This window comes from Montipora capricornis, chromosome 10 (genome assembly GCF_036669925.1).
Source record: "Montipora capricornis isolate CH-2021 chromosome 10, ASM3666992v2, whole genome shotgun sequence".
NCBI classification, from domain to species: Eukaryota; Metazoa; Cnidaria; class Anthozoa; order Scleractinia; family Acroporidae; genus Montipora; species Montipora capricornis.
In genome coordinates, this window is record NC_090892.1 from 48494767 (window position 1) to 48510221 (window position 15455).

At 40.1% G+C, this 15455-nt stretch overlaps 1 protein-coding gene and 1 long non-coding RNA gene across 2 annotated transcripts; one reads left to right on the forward strand and one right to left on the reverse strand.

Moving 5' to 3' along the window:
• The first annotated feature begins 342 nt into the window (after positions 1–342).
• Positions 343–3572, forward strand: LOC138019175 (peptidase M20 domain-containing protein 2-like). Its single transcript, XM_068865872.1, has 3 exons — positions 343–771; positions 1999–2481; positions 2754–3572. The coding sequence occupies exons 1-3, from the start codon at positions 441–443 to the stop codon at positions 3152–3154; spliced, it is 1215 nt and encodes a 404-aa protein (XP_068721973.1). The 5' UTR covers positions 343–440; the 3' UTR covers positions 3155–3572.
• LOC138019176 (uncharacterized) lies at positions 2756–7431 on the reverse strand. Its single transcript, XR_011126111.1, has 2 exons — positions 6926–7431; positions 2756–5365 (listed from the first exon to the last, which is right to left on the reverse strand). It is a non-coding gene; the product is annotated as an uncharacterized lncRNA (long non-coding RNA).
• Positions 7432–15455: the final 8024 nt, after the last annotated feature.

Below are 15455 nucleotides of genomic sequence, written 5' to 3' on the forward strand. Positions count from 1 at the left end.
AATGTGCCTTATTCCAGACACATTTACCCCAGGAATAGGGTTATTACTTTCAGGAACCGGCCCCTGGTTAGTCTCCCTCGCAGCCGTTTTTTGGATGTCACGCAACGTTCCCCCAAGTTACTTTTGGGGGGACGTTGCGTGACATCCAAAAAACGGCTGCGAGGGAGACTAGCCCCTGGTCGCTCGTGTAACGAATCATTCTCGTCCCCATCGCCCTTTTCGTTTCTCTTGTGCCAAGGCCCCGCCGACTAAGAGAAACGAAAAGGGCGATGGGGACGAGAATGGTCACGAATCAGACTGGGTTAGTCTAGCCTGCTCCAGGCTCCCAAACACACGCAGTTCTCTATCTGGAAGCCTGCAACAGGCTAAGGTTCGTCCAGCATTACTTGTGTTATACTCTCCACCCCTCCCCCTACTAATTTCTGTCTCCGATTCAAAAGATGGCGGCACATTTACGAAATTTAAAGAAAGTGGCTCTTCGAGCAATAGAAAGGTATTCAGCAGAACTTTATCAGCTTAACCAAAAGATTTGGAAAACACCAGAGCTTGGCTATCAGGAAAAGTACGCTCATGAGGTGCTAACAGCATTCTTTGAGGAAAAAGGCTTCGAAGTTACAAGAGAATACACCATCGATACCGCATTTCGTGCGTCAAGTGGTGGATGTAGTAGGAGAATAGTTGGTTTGATTTGCGAGTATGATGCTCTTCCGGGAATAGGACATGCCTGTGGACATAATCTTATCGCCGAAGTGGGAGTAGGTGCAGCCTTAGGTAAGTAATACAAATGTTTTTATGAACAGGTTTTCGTGAGAGGGACGTCGTTATATTTATGATCCGAACCCCCCCCCCCAATCGACTTACCCATCACCGCAAGACAAAGGGGAAAAATAAAAGGAAGAGATCAAGACAGCAGCGAAATCAGAGTACTCCCAACGATATTTCATGTTTTGCTTTTTTTGGCATCTTTTTAAGCCTAGTTTTCATGTGTCAGGAAATCGCCATTGATAGAGGATTTCATATTTGGAAAATTGTAGACGTCTTGATCGCCTGGCAAGGCCCTTCATCTAAAACATGTATGTTCCTATTTTGAAAGTGTCTAAATGACTGGCATCCAGTTAAGGTTTTCAAATCACTAAAATGACAGGCATATGGTGATCAACTATTCCAAATAGCAATGAAAAAAGTACTTACAATAAGTCTTTGCACTCATTAATGGTTAGCACGGAGTAACTGGGATAAGTACCCATATCAGCTAAACACACAGGGCTTTCAATAGAAGCTGGTTACCGGCAGCATACCGCCGCCTGCTTTGCCTCACAGCACTGGCTAGTTTGCCTTGATTTTCACTAAAAATGCTATCATAAACTTGCCAAACTGCCGCCTTCGATGGGCTATCATGGACGGCCATTTCAGAAGTTATTTAAACCCCAGAACACATATTTTATTTTTAATGTAGTAAATAAATAAATAAAACAAATCACATATTAAAAATTTAGGATAATTGTGCGTCATTGGTTAAGCGGTAATAATTGGAGTGTCCCAAACACAAGAGAACTTAGTCTGAATTGGGTTTTCTTCCATTTGAAACAAACACTGAACTGATTTTGGGAAAATTTGGTGATAAGAGGTCGAGGAACAGATTTATCTCAATAATTGCCATGCAGCATACAAAAAGCAACCCAGCATAGGGAATAAGAGGTGTTCCTTTGACAAACAAACAAGGGAGGAGTTTGATGAATTTACATGTAACCTCTTGAATATCTAACAGTGTGACTTTTCCAGTATAGAATAAGCCTATCAGTGATTAATTGGTGTGAATTGACATCAACATCATGATCTCCTTTGAAACTTTATGCATTAATATTATTTTAATGATTACTGAAAGTGGAACCTCTGATTCATCCTTAGTCAAAGTATCACAGTCAAAATCCTTATGGGGAAGGGAAGGCATGTACTCTCACAATGGAAATCAAGATTGCTTTTAATTTGTTCTTTTAGGTTTAAAGGCAGCAATTGATTCATCAAATCAGGATCTGGGGAAAGTGATTGTACTTGGCACACCAGCAGAAGAAGGTGGAGGTGGAAAAATCCGAATGATTGAAAATGGTTGCTTTGATGAAGTTGATTTTTGTTTAATGGCTCATCCAAAATCATTTAGCTGTGTGTATCCAACTTGTCTGGCAATGCAAGATGTTCAGGTTACATTCAGTGGATTGTCATCGCATGCTGCAGCATTCCCTTGGGAAGGAATAAATGCATTAGATGCTGCAGTTATGGCATACAATGCTTTGAGTGTTCTGCGTCAGCAGCTGAGGCCAACATGGCGTTTTCATGGTATTATAACCAATGGGGGCAGCAAGCCAAATATCATCCCTGATAAAGCATCCATGGCATATTACGTTAGAGCTCCAACAGAAGAAGAGCTAAATGAACTTCGTGATAAAGTACACAGCTGTTTTTTGTCAGCAGCTCAAGCTACTGGTGAGTTTTTTTTACAAAGGGCTTCCTGACTTGTGGCAGAAGTTACCGGTTTGGTAAAAGAGGAAGCCTCAGAGATTTTGCTTCTAAACTATGGCTAGAAGTAACTTTTCACAGATGTAATCAAGTTGCCAAAAGTTAAAATCTTTATGCTGTTTATTGTCTCAGGTTACTATTCAAGAGCTTTTAAATTTGTCCATATTTTAGAACCTGATAGAACAAGGTGTTTTTTTTCTTGATAATTTCTTACCTCTTCCTGTACTTTCTTCAAACAGGTTGCACTGTAGATATAGAATGGAATTCAACATTTTACTCAAACTTAGAAACCAATGAGCAGCTTGCAAAAGTTTACCAAGGAAATGCAGAGGAACTAGGCCTAACTTTCCCATCGCGAGAGGAGCAAGCTAAAGCAACATTTGGCTCAACAGATATGGGTAATGTGTCCCACGTGAAGCCTTCTATTCATCCGTATTTTGACATTGAAACTTCTGTTGCTAATCACACTCCTGAGTTTACTGAGGCAGCAGGGACGAAAGAAGCTCATGAGCTGGCAGTTGTGCAAGCTCAGGTCATGGCATTGACAGCTTTGGATGTGTTGTGTAGTGAACAAATTTGGGAATCTGTTGTGTCTGACTTTGAAACGAAACATGGAACTTTGAAACCTCGGGCCATGTGATGTCAATATTTCCATTGTTGTGTCACTGATCTTTTAGACAACAATGGTATGATTTTTATGTGAATACCAGGAAGAAGTAAATTGAAGTAGTTACCCTTTGACCCCTAGGGGGTCCCCTGTTGATTGAGTAAAATTGTAAAAAGGGAAAGGCTCAGTATGGTCTCCCTTCTCATTTCTTGGGATTTTTAGCACAGACAATACGTTGTACGCATCCAAAAGGAGTCAAGTTGCTCTACATCTTACCTGAAGATAATAATAGTTACATTAATAATGATAATGATCATGTCTATCGTTACTTATGATAACTTGAGTGCGAATTACCTTCCAGAAAATAACAGATTATTCCTCTTTATAATTCTGTTGCACTGAGAATTCTAAATTAAAATTTTTTTTAAAGTTTTAAAATTCCATTGAAAAAGACTAACACACTGGCTGCAGCGGCACTTAGCGTGTTAACCAGGTTAAGGAGGCTCGAACCAGTTTCAATGCTTCCAAGTGACGCTCTTATTAGAAGCATCGGCGCCACAATGTTGTATCATGTATTGGCAATATTGTGGTACCAAGTGAAACACGAATTATTGCTGAACAAGATACAGTCATTATTGTGATGTAATATGTCACCGTGGCAATGGGCAAGCCCTGTAAAAACACCTTTTATTTTGTCTTTAGTTGCTTATATCTCAAAAACGAACTTGACAACCCCCATTTTTTATTTCTGAAAAGTAATCAGAAGGGCGTGATGAAACTTTGTGCAAAGTTTATAAAAATTCCGTCTGGTGGATTCAGAGCCACCTCGATTTTGTGATTTTTTAAGGTAGCTCTGAATCCTTCTAACATATTTTTTTAAAACTTTGCAAAAAGTTTCTTTGTGGCCCTCTCTTCACTTTTCAGCAATAAAAAAGGGGGGTCACCGAGTTCGTTTTTGAGATATGAGCAATTAAATCCAAAATATAGGGTGTTTTTGCTGGGTTTCGCGTTGCCAAGGTAACTTATTACATCACGATAATGATCACATGTTGTTTTGAAATAATCGGTATTTCATATGGTACCATAACATTGCTGTTATGTGATACAGTGTTGTAGTGTTATTCGATCTAAACAGGGAGTCTTCTAAATGTTGAAACCCTTTCGAGCCTCCTTAAATTTAAAATTGCTCGGTTAAAAAACGTAACCCGGTTAACCCACCTTTAACTACCCAGTGAGGTGAATTAAAAATACCTAACCCGGTTAAGAAAATGTATTGTTTTTGCGTTAATTTGCATAACCCGGTTAACTTTTGGAGGGTAATGTGAAGTGCTATTTTCTACCCATGTAAACCATGGAATTGGGCCCACACAAGGACAGAGAAAAGCTCTGGCCGGGGTGGGAATTGAACCCACGACTTTCGGGTTAGATCACCGCTGCTCTACCGACTGAGCTACAAGGTCAGACGGTAGCAGGTCTTTGGGAATTTTTATTCGCGCGTTTTGGATTCATTTGACAGTTGGTTACAGCCAACGGTTGCTCATCAGAATAACTGTAAAATGAGCTTCTTTTTTCCTCAAACGCTGATGCAATTTTCTCTTTTTCTTTTTTTTGGACAAAATATTACTTGGAATATGTCTATGTTTCCCAGACTCTGGGGCTTAATTTAACAGTTGACCCGTAAGAGGCTATGGTATATAACAAGCGGCTGTCATGCGTGGGTGCATCGAATAACCGGATGGGATGGAAAGCGGAGTTAAAAAGGCGGAACTCGTGGAATCAGCGATCAAGTGTTCCGGAGAACATACATGCCCATTGATCTGTGACAAAATCGCTCATACTAATGCCACCTCGTTTAGGAAAAGAGCACGAATTTGCTATTTCTGTGAAGTCTAATATCAAGCCTGATATTTCACAATTAGCGATGCAGTGTATTGCTTGTCTGGGCGTGATGGGTATGTGTCGCGTGACGCAATATCCCAAATGTCTCCCATAAGAGCTCTGAAAGAGGGATCAAATTGATAAAGCGTAGCCAACAGAATATCGACTTTATTATTCAGAAAATCATGAATTGGCGACCAGCTAAAAAGTCCAATAAGGGGAATTGATTTAAAGTTGTGATTTAAAACGTTCCATGGCTACCAGCCATACCATTTGCATCTTCTCTTTCTCTTCTTTGGTCGCCACACCGGCTTCTTGTAAATCGCATCCAAACGTTCAGCCAGTTCTTTGTCTAGTTGTATTTGTCTGCAAAGATAAGAAATAGTTAAGATACCATGCTTAACACCTTCATACAACTCCTTGGAATATAACTTGTTTGTGACAAATAAATGAAAATCTGCATAATAATATTGTCCGGGGTATAAATCACGATAAATGGCTGGGAAAATCGTCAGTAAATTCGCACCAAAAAAATCAGGCTTCTTTCGGCGATTCCTTTGAAATTGATGTTCACACATGTTCCTGTACTCTCTCTGATTGTTCTCTATGTATTTTCTTTTACCAGAGCGTTTCAATGAAAAAAAAAAGATAACCACATCTATTTGAGAGACGTTACTCATTATCAAATCACTGCATATAGGAACATGTACTGTTTGCTATCAAGGACAAGTTTATTCCATCGGTTCACGTTTTTTCACGCAGAAAGCCCGAAGAACCGTGAGCTCTGTGGAACTGACTTAGCTTTGCTTTAAGTCTTGAAATAACAAAATACGTGCATTGTATTGATCGAAACGGGTAACAATTTAATTTTTGGCTTAAAGTAAACATAAGTCTCAAAGAGGCATTGACTGCGAACATTTTGTTTGTTAGTGATCTCGAAGACATAATTTGTGTCCGTTAAGTATAATTGCTATGAATCCCCGTCTAACCTCATGTTTCTCATAATTTGAATTGTTTACAGCGAGAATAAGATTATGCAATAGTTAAGGCTACAATACTCGTCACAAATCGTTGAAACAGACACCGTTTCTCTCGAATTTTCGGAAAAATCCTGAGATTTCTACTTCACACTGTTTTTCCCCCCGAAATGTGCCTTCTCCCTCCCCAATGTTGAGCCACGGGTGTTTTGAAGCACTGAGACCACTGTGATACCCAAATCAACATTGGGAAGGGGAAACAGACACAAGGTTTCAAGATTTTTGACGAGTATTGTAGGTTCCTTTTTAAGAAAAACACCCATTCCTTGTCAGACAAAACTCTAGATAAACGAATATATATATATATATATATGTACCGGTATATATTGAAGAAAAAAACAACAAGTAAAAAACTGCAAGTTCATCCCTACAAGCCTGTTTCGTGGTCGCCCACTCATCAGGAAATCCCCTGATGAGTGGACGACCACGAAACAGGCTTGTAGGGATGAACTTGTAGTTTTACTAGTTGTTTTTTTCTTCAATATATACTTCGCTCTACTTCTATGTATTGAGCACTGTTTTGCGAAAATCAAGTTTCACACTTTATATACCGGTATATATATATGCGCACCGGTGGCTTAGTTGTTTGAGTACCGGGCTGCCATGCGGGGTGTCGTGAATTCTACTCCGGCTGGACCAAGACTCAGGGTCTTTAAATAAGTGAGGAGAAAGTGCTGCCTTTGTAATGACATCTTCAAATGGTTAGACTTGCTAGTCTTCTTGGATAACTTGGATAGATACGTCAAACTACTCTAAAACCCAAGGGTAAATTTAAGATATGATGATGATGAGTGTATGTTGAAGCACGTATGTATGTGTAAGAGTGCAAACACTTGTGCGCAGTTGCGAAGCTCAGCGTAATACGTTGTTAGTGTATCCATGAACTCACCTTTGTCGTAGGATAATATTCACCGGATACAAAATCAGCTCATTAATAAGGGCACAAAGTGAATCCAGGATAAGAACGAATGTTACCAGCGCAATCGCGTTCTTAACATCCCTTGATAACTTATCTAGAAGAAAAACGGTTGTATTAATTTAACTTAGACGGAGCTAAAAACAAATCAACTCAGCCTGAGCTTAAAATCGAACCTATTGCTGCTATAAGAATTGCATCTACTCCTCTACGTCTGCGCGCATTCGAAGAGTTGCATTGCCAGCATACAAGTACTGCCAGTCATGAAAGTACCAAGTAAAAAGGCACTCTTGCAATGTGTACTGCAAAAGTTGGCCTGGAAGAAAGGGTAGAAATCCAGCTGATTTTCGTCCAATCCCAAAGAGAAATTTAGAAGATTTCCTCACTTAGGGGATCCGTCGCATGACAGCTACAGTAGTACTTTACAGACTTTAGAATTGAAAACTACTAACTCAAAGCATGCGTGTTTTCCAGCAAGCTCTCCGAGAGAAATAAAGTCTTAAAAACGAATGGACACTGATAACTTTCTTAAAATAGCAGAGGAACTGAATCTGAAAAACTTGCCTTCCAAATCAGCAATACAACCTAATAAAATCACGAGTACCAGTAGTCCAACAGTGTTAACTACAAGTCTCGAAGCCATGGCGGGGATTTGTTGTTCGTGCGAGAGATGGCACGTTCACCTTGTGGAGAATATCGAGGAAAATGATCAGCTGATGTCACAATGAAAGTTAATGCAAAAGCGCGCGCGCGCCCCATTCCTTGTAACCAACCAACCTCATCTGGTCCCCTGTGGCTGCATTCGTTTTGACCGGGGTAATCAGCCAGTGTATACCGATAACGTACAGGCTAAGAGGGAGGGATTGCACTGAACCTTCCGAGTGGAGTTGAGCTCTTTTTGTGTTGCGGTTGTATAGCGCTTTCTAAAGAAACGAAAACAGAAAAAGCGTTATGGAAAGGCTAACAATTACAAAATTGTATTTGGATGTACAAGTTAATCCCTTACGCTAATTTAGTTCTTTTTACGCTATTAACATAGAGGGCAAAATTACTGAATACTGATTGGTCAATGAGGAGGGCATTTTTTCTTAATTTTGCTTGAGAAGAGGGCAAAATTACTCGTTCACGATTGGTCGAGCGCCAAACATTCTCGCTCCTGATTGGCTGAACGTATCTCTTCCACATTCAGTTGGTTTCTTCTGTTTGAGCAAAACACGCTTCGTCTTCATCGAAGTTTGTCTTTTAATTCGCGCTGCATTCGCCGAAAAGGCATAAAGATTAAGAATTGGCTTTAAAAGATGATCTGAAATTTGAATTTTCGAGTGACAAGAATAAGGGCAAAAGGTGTTTTTGGTGAAAAGCTGAAAACTTGGATCGGCTGACGGGGCGCCCGGCGTGGCGGGATTGTGTGGTTGAAAAACAAAATGATTCCTTTCGTTTCGTTCAGTTTACCACGTCATCTTGCAGCTCAACAAAAAAGGTCACAGAACAATTTGCCATTGACGGGAGGAACGAGTATCTCAAATTTGGTGGATTTTTTTGGACAAACCGTTTGCTATGTTTACGGATGCGTATTTGCAAGTGGTAAAAACCTCTACATCACAGGCGAATAAAATAAATTGAAGCTTAACATTTGGTTTAATCGTTGTTACTGTTGTTCAGGAATGAAACTCGTATTTTCCTCTCGAGTGGATGTAAATAAAAATCATCTATACTCGTTTTGGACACAAAGAGCAAGTTGACTTGCTTGTCTGTTTGTCAGTTGTTTTGCTTCCGAGCGAACGAGTGTTTTAACTCAGCTTAGCTGACTATTTTTCGAGGTGCCTCAACAGTGTTAAGAAAATTTTGCCCTCTATGTTATTAACAAGTAATCGCAATGGGTCCTCGTAAAATTAAGGATTAATATCACTTGTGTTTTCAGAAGTTGCTGAAATTGCCCTCGTCGCTGCGCGACTCGGGCAATTTCAGCAACTTCTCAAAACACGCGTGATATTAATCCTTAATTTTACTCGGCCCCATGCGATTACCTATACAAATTTGGACCTATTTTATCTTTTGGGTCTATTGTGGAATGTTATTTTTTCATTGCGTTTACAACTTCAGGAAAACATACGCTGAACGCCTCATTTTCTCGCTTGGGATAACTGTGGTAAAATGTGATGGAAAATACACTGTTAAAACCTTTTTTCCTCGTGCAGGAAAGTTAGGTATGAACAGCTTATCTTCTCTCTGTTAACCAATAGTGAACACCGAGTTTTCTGCACGTTTACAAAAACAGGAAGACGATCTATGAACTCGACATTTTCCTGCCATTAACCGTTTAGTAAAAGTACCGGAAAACAAGGGTTTTTTCCGCCGTGTACCACTACCACTACCACTGCAAGTACCATTACAACCACCACTAAGACTACCACTGTCACTACAACTACCACTACCACTGCCATTCCCACCACCAGTGCCAATATCCAACCTCGTTTCCAGGCTTTTCTCCGCTGAGTGTCGGTCCTACTCTCGGAGAAGAAAAGTCCTGGGAACGAGGTTGTCCCAACGACCAATGTATGGGAAAATTTACCTGGATGCGTTGTTCAAGGGAAGGTTGCGTAAGCTCCTCTTGAAAAAACTACAGTTTATCTATTTAAAGTAAGAAGCCTCAAAATCTTTCTAAGAACAGTTACTTTCAATCATCACACACGCTCTCTCAAAACGAAGTTGTGATACGACCTCAATTTCTTCTCTTTTCAGGTTGTTGGTCTTGATTTATGGTACCCTGTCCGCAAACAGAAATCCCAGTTCATGGTCTTTCAACGCCACTTAAACATAGGTGCTGTGCCCGAAGATAAAGAGGTTATTTGCAGTTACTTCAACGAATCAAAAAAGGCCTGGTTTACTGATGGTATGAACGCGGAGGAACCTGTTGACAGATCGTTGATATGCGAATCAACGCATGGGACTTACTTCGCGCCATCCCCGCGAAAAATAAAAAATGGTACTGCAAATACCACAACTACAGAACCACCAGCTTCCACCACCGTAGGAGGTAAGATTCTCGCTGCCCTTCTTTCTCCTTACTGGACAGATATTTTTCATTGGATTTTTAAGTCACTCAGCGATTACTTTGGTCATAGTTCTATTAACTATGCTTTGGTTTTACATTATGCTCTTGAAAGTACCTGTCGCCACGAGGTCGGGACGAAAGTTAATTCAATTGTGACTTACTAGCTTTTGTTTGAGCGCCAGCGGTCTGCATTACGACTGCTTTTAATCGATAACTGATTGTTTTCGTATGTTGTGATCAGTTCGCCAAAGTTATTACTGTTTTTTTTTTTGGGGGGGGGGTGGGGGGGGAGGGGTTGAAACGCACTTGATTTTGAACATCTCTTCCCTCTCCCTCTCTTTTCTTTTTGGATTTCACTAACACTTGTAAAAGTCAGAAAAGTCTCTGTGCTTTTGCGACATATGCACACACCGCGCAAAAATACCTTTGAATTAGTAGGAAACCTCCTTTTAATTATTCCTTAAAAGGAACAATAAGGAATAATACAAGCAAAATTAATCCTTAATTTCAATTCAACGAGCACATTGCGATTACCTGATGATCACATGAAGTGAAAAATCATTGAGGAAAGCCTGTTCAATGCCGCGAAAATGACCGTCCACTTAAATGACCAATCGTTTCAATGAACACTTTACGCGCTTTCATTCGGTATTTTCCCTTTTTTAACCATTCATAATCTTGCTTTGTGGTGTTTTCGTTGCTGTTGTTGTTGCTTAAACTCCCTAAATTTAACATTGTTGTCAGGATGACAACGGCAAAGAAATAACTAAAATGATAAACGCATGCGCAGGGCGTGCAGTACATTTTTTCAATAATCTATTATTTCGAGTCGTTTTTGTTCTTAGCAACTCCCTCTTTGCTTAAGCTTTTTATTTACTTATGCAAATACACAATACATTCAAATGAGCGAATGGCTTGAGTCATTTCAAACCCTGATCGTTAATTCTCAAACTCTTCATAAGGCTAGTAGTCAATCGGAGTGCCCCATTTTGACCAGGTGCATGTATCTTGATAGCCAATGAAACTACAGATCAAGAAATGCCCGAGTTAGTTCAAAAACTGATCAAGACACTGATCAAGGCACTTGAATTTAAATGAAACTTAATGCTAATAAACCTTCGAAGAAAAAAAAAACATCTAAATAAACTGCTCGCACACAATGCATTTTAAATTTCCCGAATAATATTCGACATAAAACTTTCGCAATACCTTTTATCATTAGCGACCAGGACCCGGTTGTTCGAAAGCCGATTACCGTAATCCAGGATTAGCGTGAACTTTTGTTTCATGTTTTCAACTTTTTGGTGAAAGTTTCTTTTGCTTATTTTCGTTTTTCAAGATTGACTTCTTCTAATGTAAACTTTTGCCGAATATCAGCGTTGAACAGCATTTAGGAGTAGAGAAATATACTCCTTGGTTAATTTTTAATCTGAGATTAGCGTTAATCGGCTTTTGAACAACCGGGCCCAGAGGATTAAAACGAATTTGGATACCCAATAATTCAGCGAAAGAGCATCCATTTCAGCAATGTCTGCACTCAACTTGTCAATAGTCTTTGAAAAGTTCATAGCAATCTAACACCAGCACTTGCATCTCTCTTAACCTCAACCATTCGGCGAGTTCACAACCCAATTCTTTTCATGTTTAGTTGAAACTGGAAGGGCCTTGTTAACCGAATCACTTTTTTTGGAAGACGATTTTGGCAGGCGAAAACGACGTGATTCTGTCTCGCTCTCCATTACGCCCTATTATGTAAATTTCTTCGAAAGTTCTACCTTTTAGATTCATTTCCTTTCAAATTACTATCACTTGCCTGATAAAACAAAAGATCCGCACATAACACTCATACGTAAAAAAACAAAGGGTTGGGAAGTCATGTCAAAAACTCGTGCCTCGTGATTCATCAGAGGTTTCAAACACCTCGAAACAAATGATAAAAGTACTCCGCCTACCGCGTCGTTCTTTTGTTTGTTTGTAACCCCTGATGAAACACTCGCACTCGTTTTATTACTTCAAACTGGCCAAAATGCTCCACGGGAGTGTATTAAGCGCTGGAATGTGACAACAAAGCGAGGAATTCACATGGTTTATGTATTCGCGACTATAAAGGTAAAGCGCCCCATCTTGTTGTTCTCTTTTGCCGTAAAATCCACTGCCGCTGGTTCGAAGTGTTTGGTTTCTTTTTCTGTCCTTCTATGGTTAAAGTACCTCAAGCGCCAGGACCATCGGCTCCTCCGGTTCAACAATTCCAACAAGCTCCTCCTCAAGCGGCGAATTTAGAGGTAGATATGTTTTCTGTTTTTCAATTAACTGGAGTCAGTTTCATTACTTGGACCGTTATGCTTCTCTGGTCAAATGACGGTTAATTTTTCTGAGTTCTCGAGTTCGTCAGGTTATTTCGCATTTACCAATTCCTTGTTTATGTTACCTTATTTTGATTTGGGACGTCATCAATACTTGTTAGCTTCTCCTATTTCTTATGATATACGTTTGGCGTTGGCGGCACTCGGCGTTCGGTGGAAACCCAAAGTAAAACGATTCCACCTATTAAACACGAAGTTCAGTTACAGCCAAACATACCGAATTGGCAGCTGAACCTACAACGTAGTTCAGTATTTGTGCCGGCCCGGCAGACCCAAATGTAAACAACAGGCCAGAAAATTCAACAAACAAGAGGTTGAGTTGTTGCCAAACACACGCAACTTGTAGTTGTCCCAAACGAAAATAAATTGAATGAACACCAGGAGGATTCAAGTTCAGTACAGTGAAATACACCGAAGAGGAGCAAGAGCCACGTAGTAGTCGCTCCCGGTCAGAAAAACAAATTTAGACTGACATTTAGATTTCTCAGGGCGGGCACGAATACTCTGATCAGAATTAGTTTCGGGTGCCAGCTAAAGTGCTGCTATGACCAAAAAATCAATTCTTCGTCAGTTTCTTTTGATTTCAAAACTTTAACTGAAGTGGCCCAAGTTTTAAGCTTTGATTTCGAAAAGAAATTTATTTGTTACATACCAAGACTTTCACTCAACAAAGCGAGCACTGTGATTGGTTGATTCTTGGTCAAGTGCCCCTAATCAAATTCAACTGTAACCTTACCGGGATATAATTCCTCAGTTGTTTCCCGCGCCGGATGTTTTGCTGCAATTCTAAATATATAACAAAAGTACTTATGTCTGGTCCCTCGGAAAGTAGTTAGTTTTAATCAGGATTCTCGGGAAAACAAATAACTTTTCCCCTCGGGACCATAAATTAAGTGCATATTCTTAATTTTAACTGGCACTTTCCTATTCAATGGTCCGCCATTACTAGTTTTAGAATCTTAAGGAGAGCTGGATCGAGGAGAAAATTACGTCAAAGACCCACTTGCGCGAAAAGCTCAAGCACAAATATACGCATAAGAAAACTTAATCGTGTGGGAATGGGCGTGAAATAGTCATACACAAGCATAAGCACAAACACAAGAAGAGGAAATGTTCCTTTTTTTTTTGCTTGTACTTAATTCACAAGTGGGAACCGGAGTGTGTTAAGCCTAAGCACAAACACAACTATTCGCACGCCATTTTGAATCTTACTAGATCTTCTCCGACGTCACTACGATTGCGTATGCCAAATTTTCCTCCGCTTGTTCCACTGTGTGAACGTCGCATTACGCCTATGCTTGTTCTTCTTTGCTCAATTGGAAACCAGGCTTCAGAATGCAATGCATGTGAACGCGGCTGAATTAATATTCAGCATGGGAGTTTCGTGCTTTCAGATTTTGAAACTCGTGTTTTGCATGTATAATAAACTGCATTTCCACGCTGAAAGTTTAAGCTAGTGAGAAAATACATCACTCGTCACTTTTCCCTGGATCCAACCCTCTGACATCCAATCGGCAAGTAATGGCGGAGCGTGAAATCAATAGCCCTTATTCACGATAGCGGCCATGTTGGTTTTCAAATTGTCATGCAAATTAGCCATGTGTTATGCTGGGGGGCAAACATTGGAATAAAGGCAAATTGCGGAAAATCGGCACGTCGAAATATTGAATTAACATTGCTAAAAGTACATTTTAGAATTTAGAATTAAGTACCTTTTGATGATAATTTATATCTTTTGATTGCCTCCGACATTTTGACTTTCTACTTCGTTATCTGCTAATTTTTCAGTAAAAAAAATCGAAGTAACTTGTATAAGCATTCTATTTTACTACTTAGGTGATAAACATTCAATGAACATGAAACAAATCATCTGTGTGGCTAAGATGTTCGTTATAACCTCTCGAACTTGTGTTGTTTGCCCCCTCAGAAGTGGGTAGCTAATTTGCATGATAATAGCAAATCCAACATGGCGGCTTTCGTGAATAAGGTCTATTGCCCGAAACGGAAAATACCATAATACTCCTGCGATAATGTGTTTGCATTTGGGTCTCTCGGGCGGGGACTGGGACTGGGTTCAGGTGGCCGCTTAAGCATGTGGCTGTACCTGAACCTCGGGTTCCGTTAAAATTGCTTACATTTGGGCCTCTCGGGCCGGGCACGAATTCTGGACTGGGTTCGGATGCTAATCGTTTGTCTGTCTGTTTGGCTTTGGGTACCACATTACTGAACTTGGCGTTCAGTTCGAATCGTTTGTTCACCGGGGCCCTTCTGGCCGGGAATGAATACTCCAATCTGCTGTAGGCTCAGGTGCCATTTAGGTGTTTGGCTGCAACTAAACTTTGCATTTGGTTGAAATTTCATGGCATTTGTGTCTTCGGGGCCTAGATGTCGTCAACTCAGTTAATGTTCCATGTCTTTTTGCCTGTCTGGTTAGGCGTGGTTACTAGGATAGGGTCACTGGCGCCGTTAACGTATTCGGTAATAGTTTACATTACTTGAACCTCAGGCAAATCTGTCAGTCTAACGTAGCTGTGCGCAATTTCTGGGTCGGCGTCAGGGATACGCGCATTATCATTATTTCAGGCTTTGTACGCTGCACAGGTGCTAAACAATAGGACATATGTCCCCTACTAGGTTTAGACACTCAATCCAACCCCCTAAAATATCAAGAAACCTCTCCTTATCTAAGTGGCAATTCAAATCTAATTACATATTATGATCTAAAATCTTCATAAATTATAAACTAAAGACTATACTTGAATTCTACTAACGACTACCACTTAGCATGTACAGGCAAAACATTTCAAAAATATTTCCACCACGACATTTAAGACAGATTACTTTAAACGGAACAAATTATAGCAATCAAAAACGTTAAAAAGTCTATTCAAATAAAGCGACTTAAACGAGTCAAGAGACTCTGATTCCTTAAATTCCCTTGGTGAGCTGTTCCATATTAAGCACGGTGCCTACCGTTGTTATTGCGCATACGTTCTGCGCATCTCGAGATACTCGGATTTCCTATCGGTGATGCTTACTAATACAAGTTTATTTTTGCGCGGTTTAAAACTATCCGGAAAAGGTT

Excerpts from the sequence above, each read along its gene's own strand:
- LOC138019175 (XM_068865872.1), top strand. The coding sequence starts at position 441 with ATGGCGGCACATTTACGAAATTTAAAGAAAGTGGCTCTTCGAGCAATA. Across the intron at positions 772-1,998 it reads GGGAGTAGGTGCAGCCTTAG|GTTTAAAGGCAGCAATTGAT; the intron begins GTAAGTAATACA and ends TTGTTCTTTTAG. Across the intron at positions 2,482-2,753 it reads GTCAGCAGCTCAAGCTACTG|GTTGCACTGTAGATATAGAA; the intron begins GTGAGTTTTTTT and ends TTCTTCAAACAG.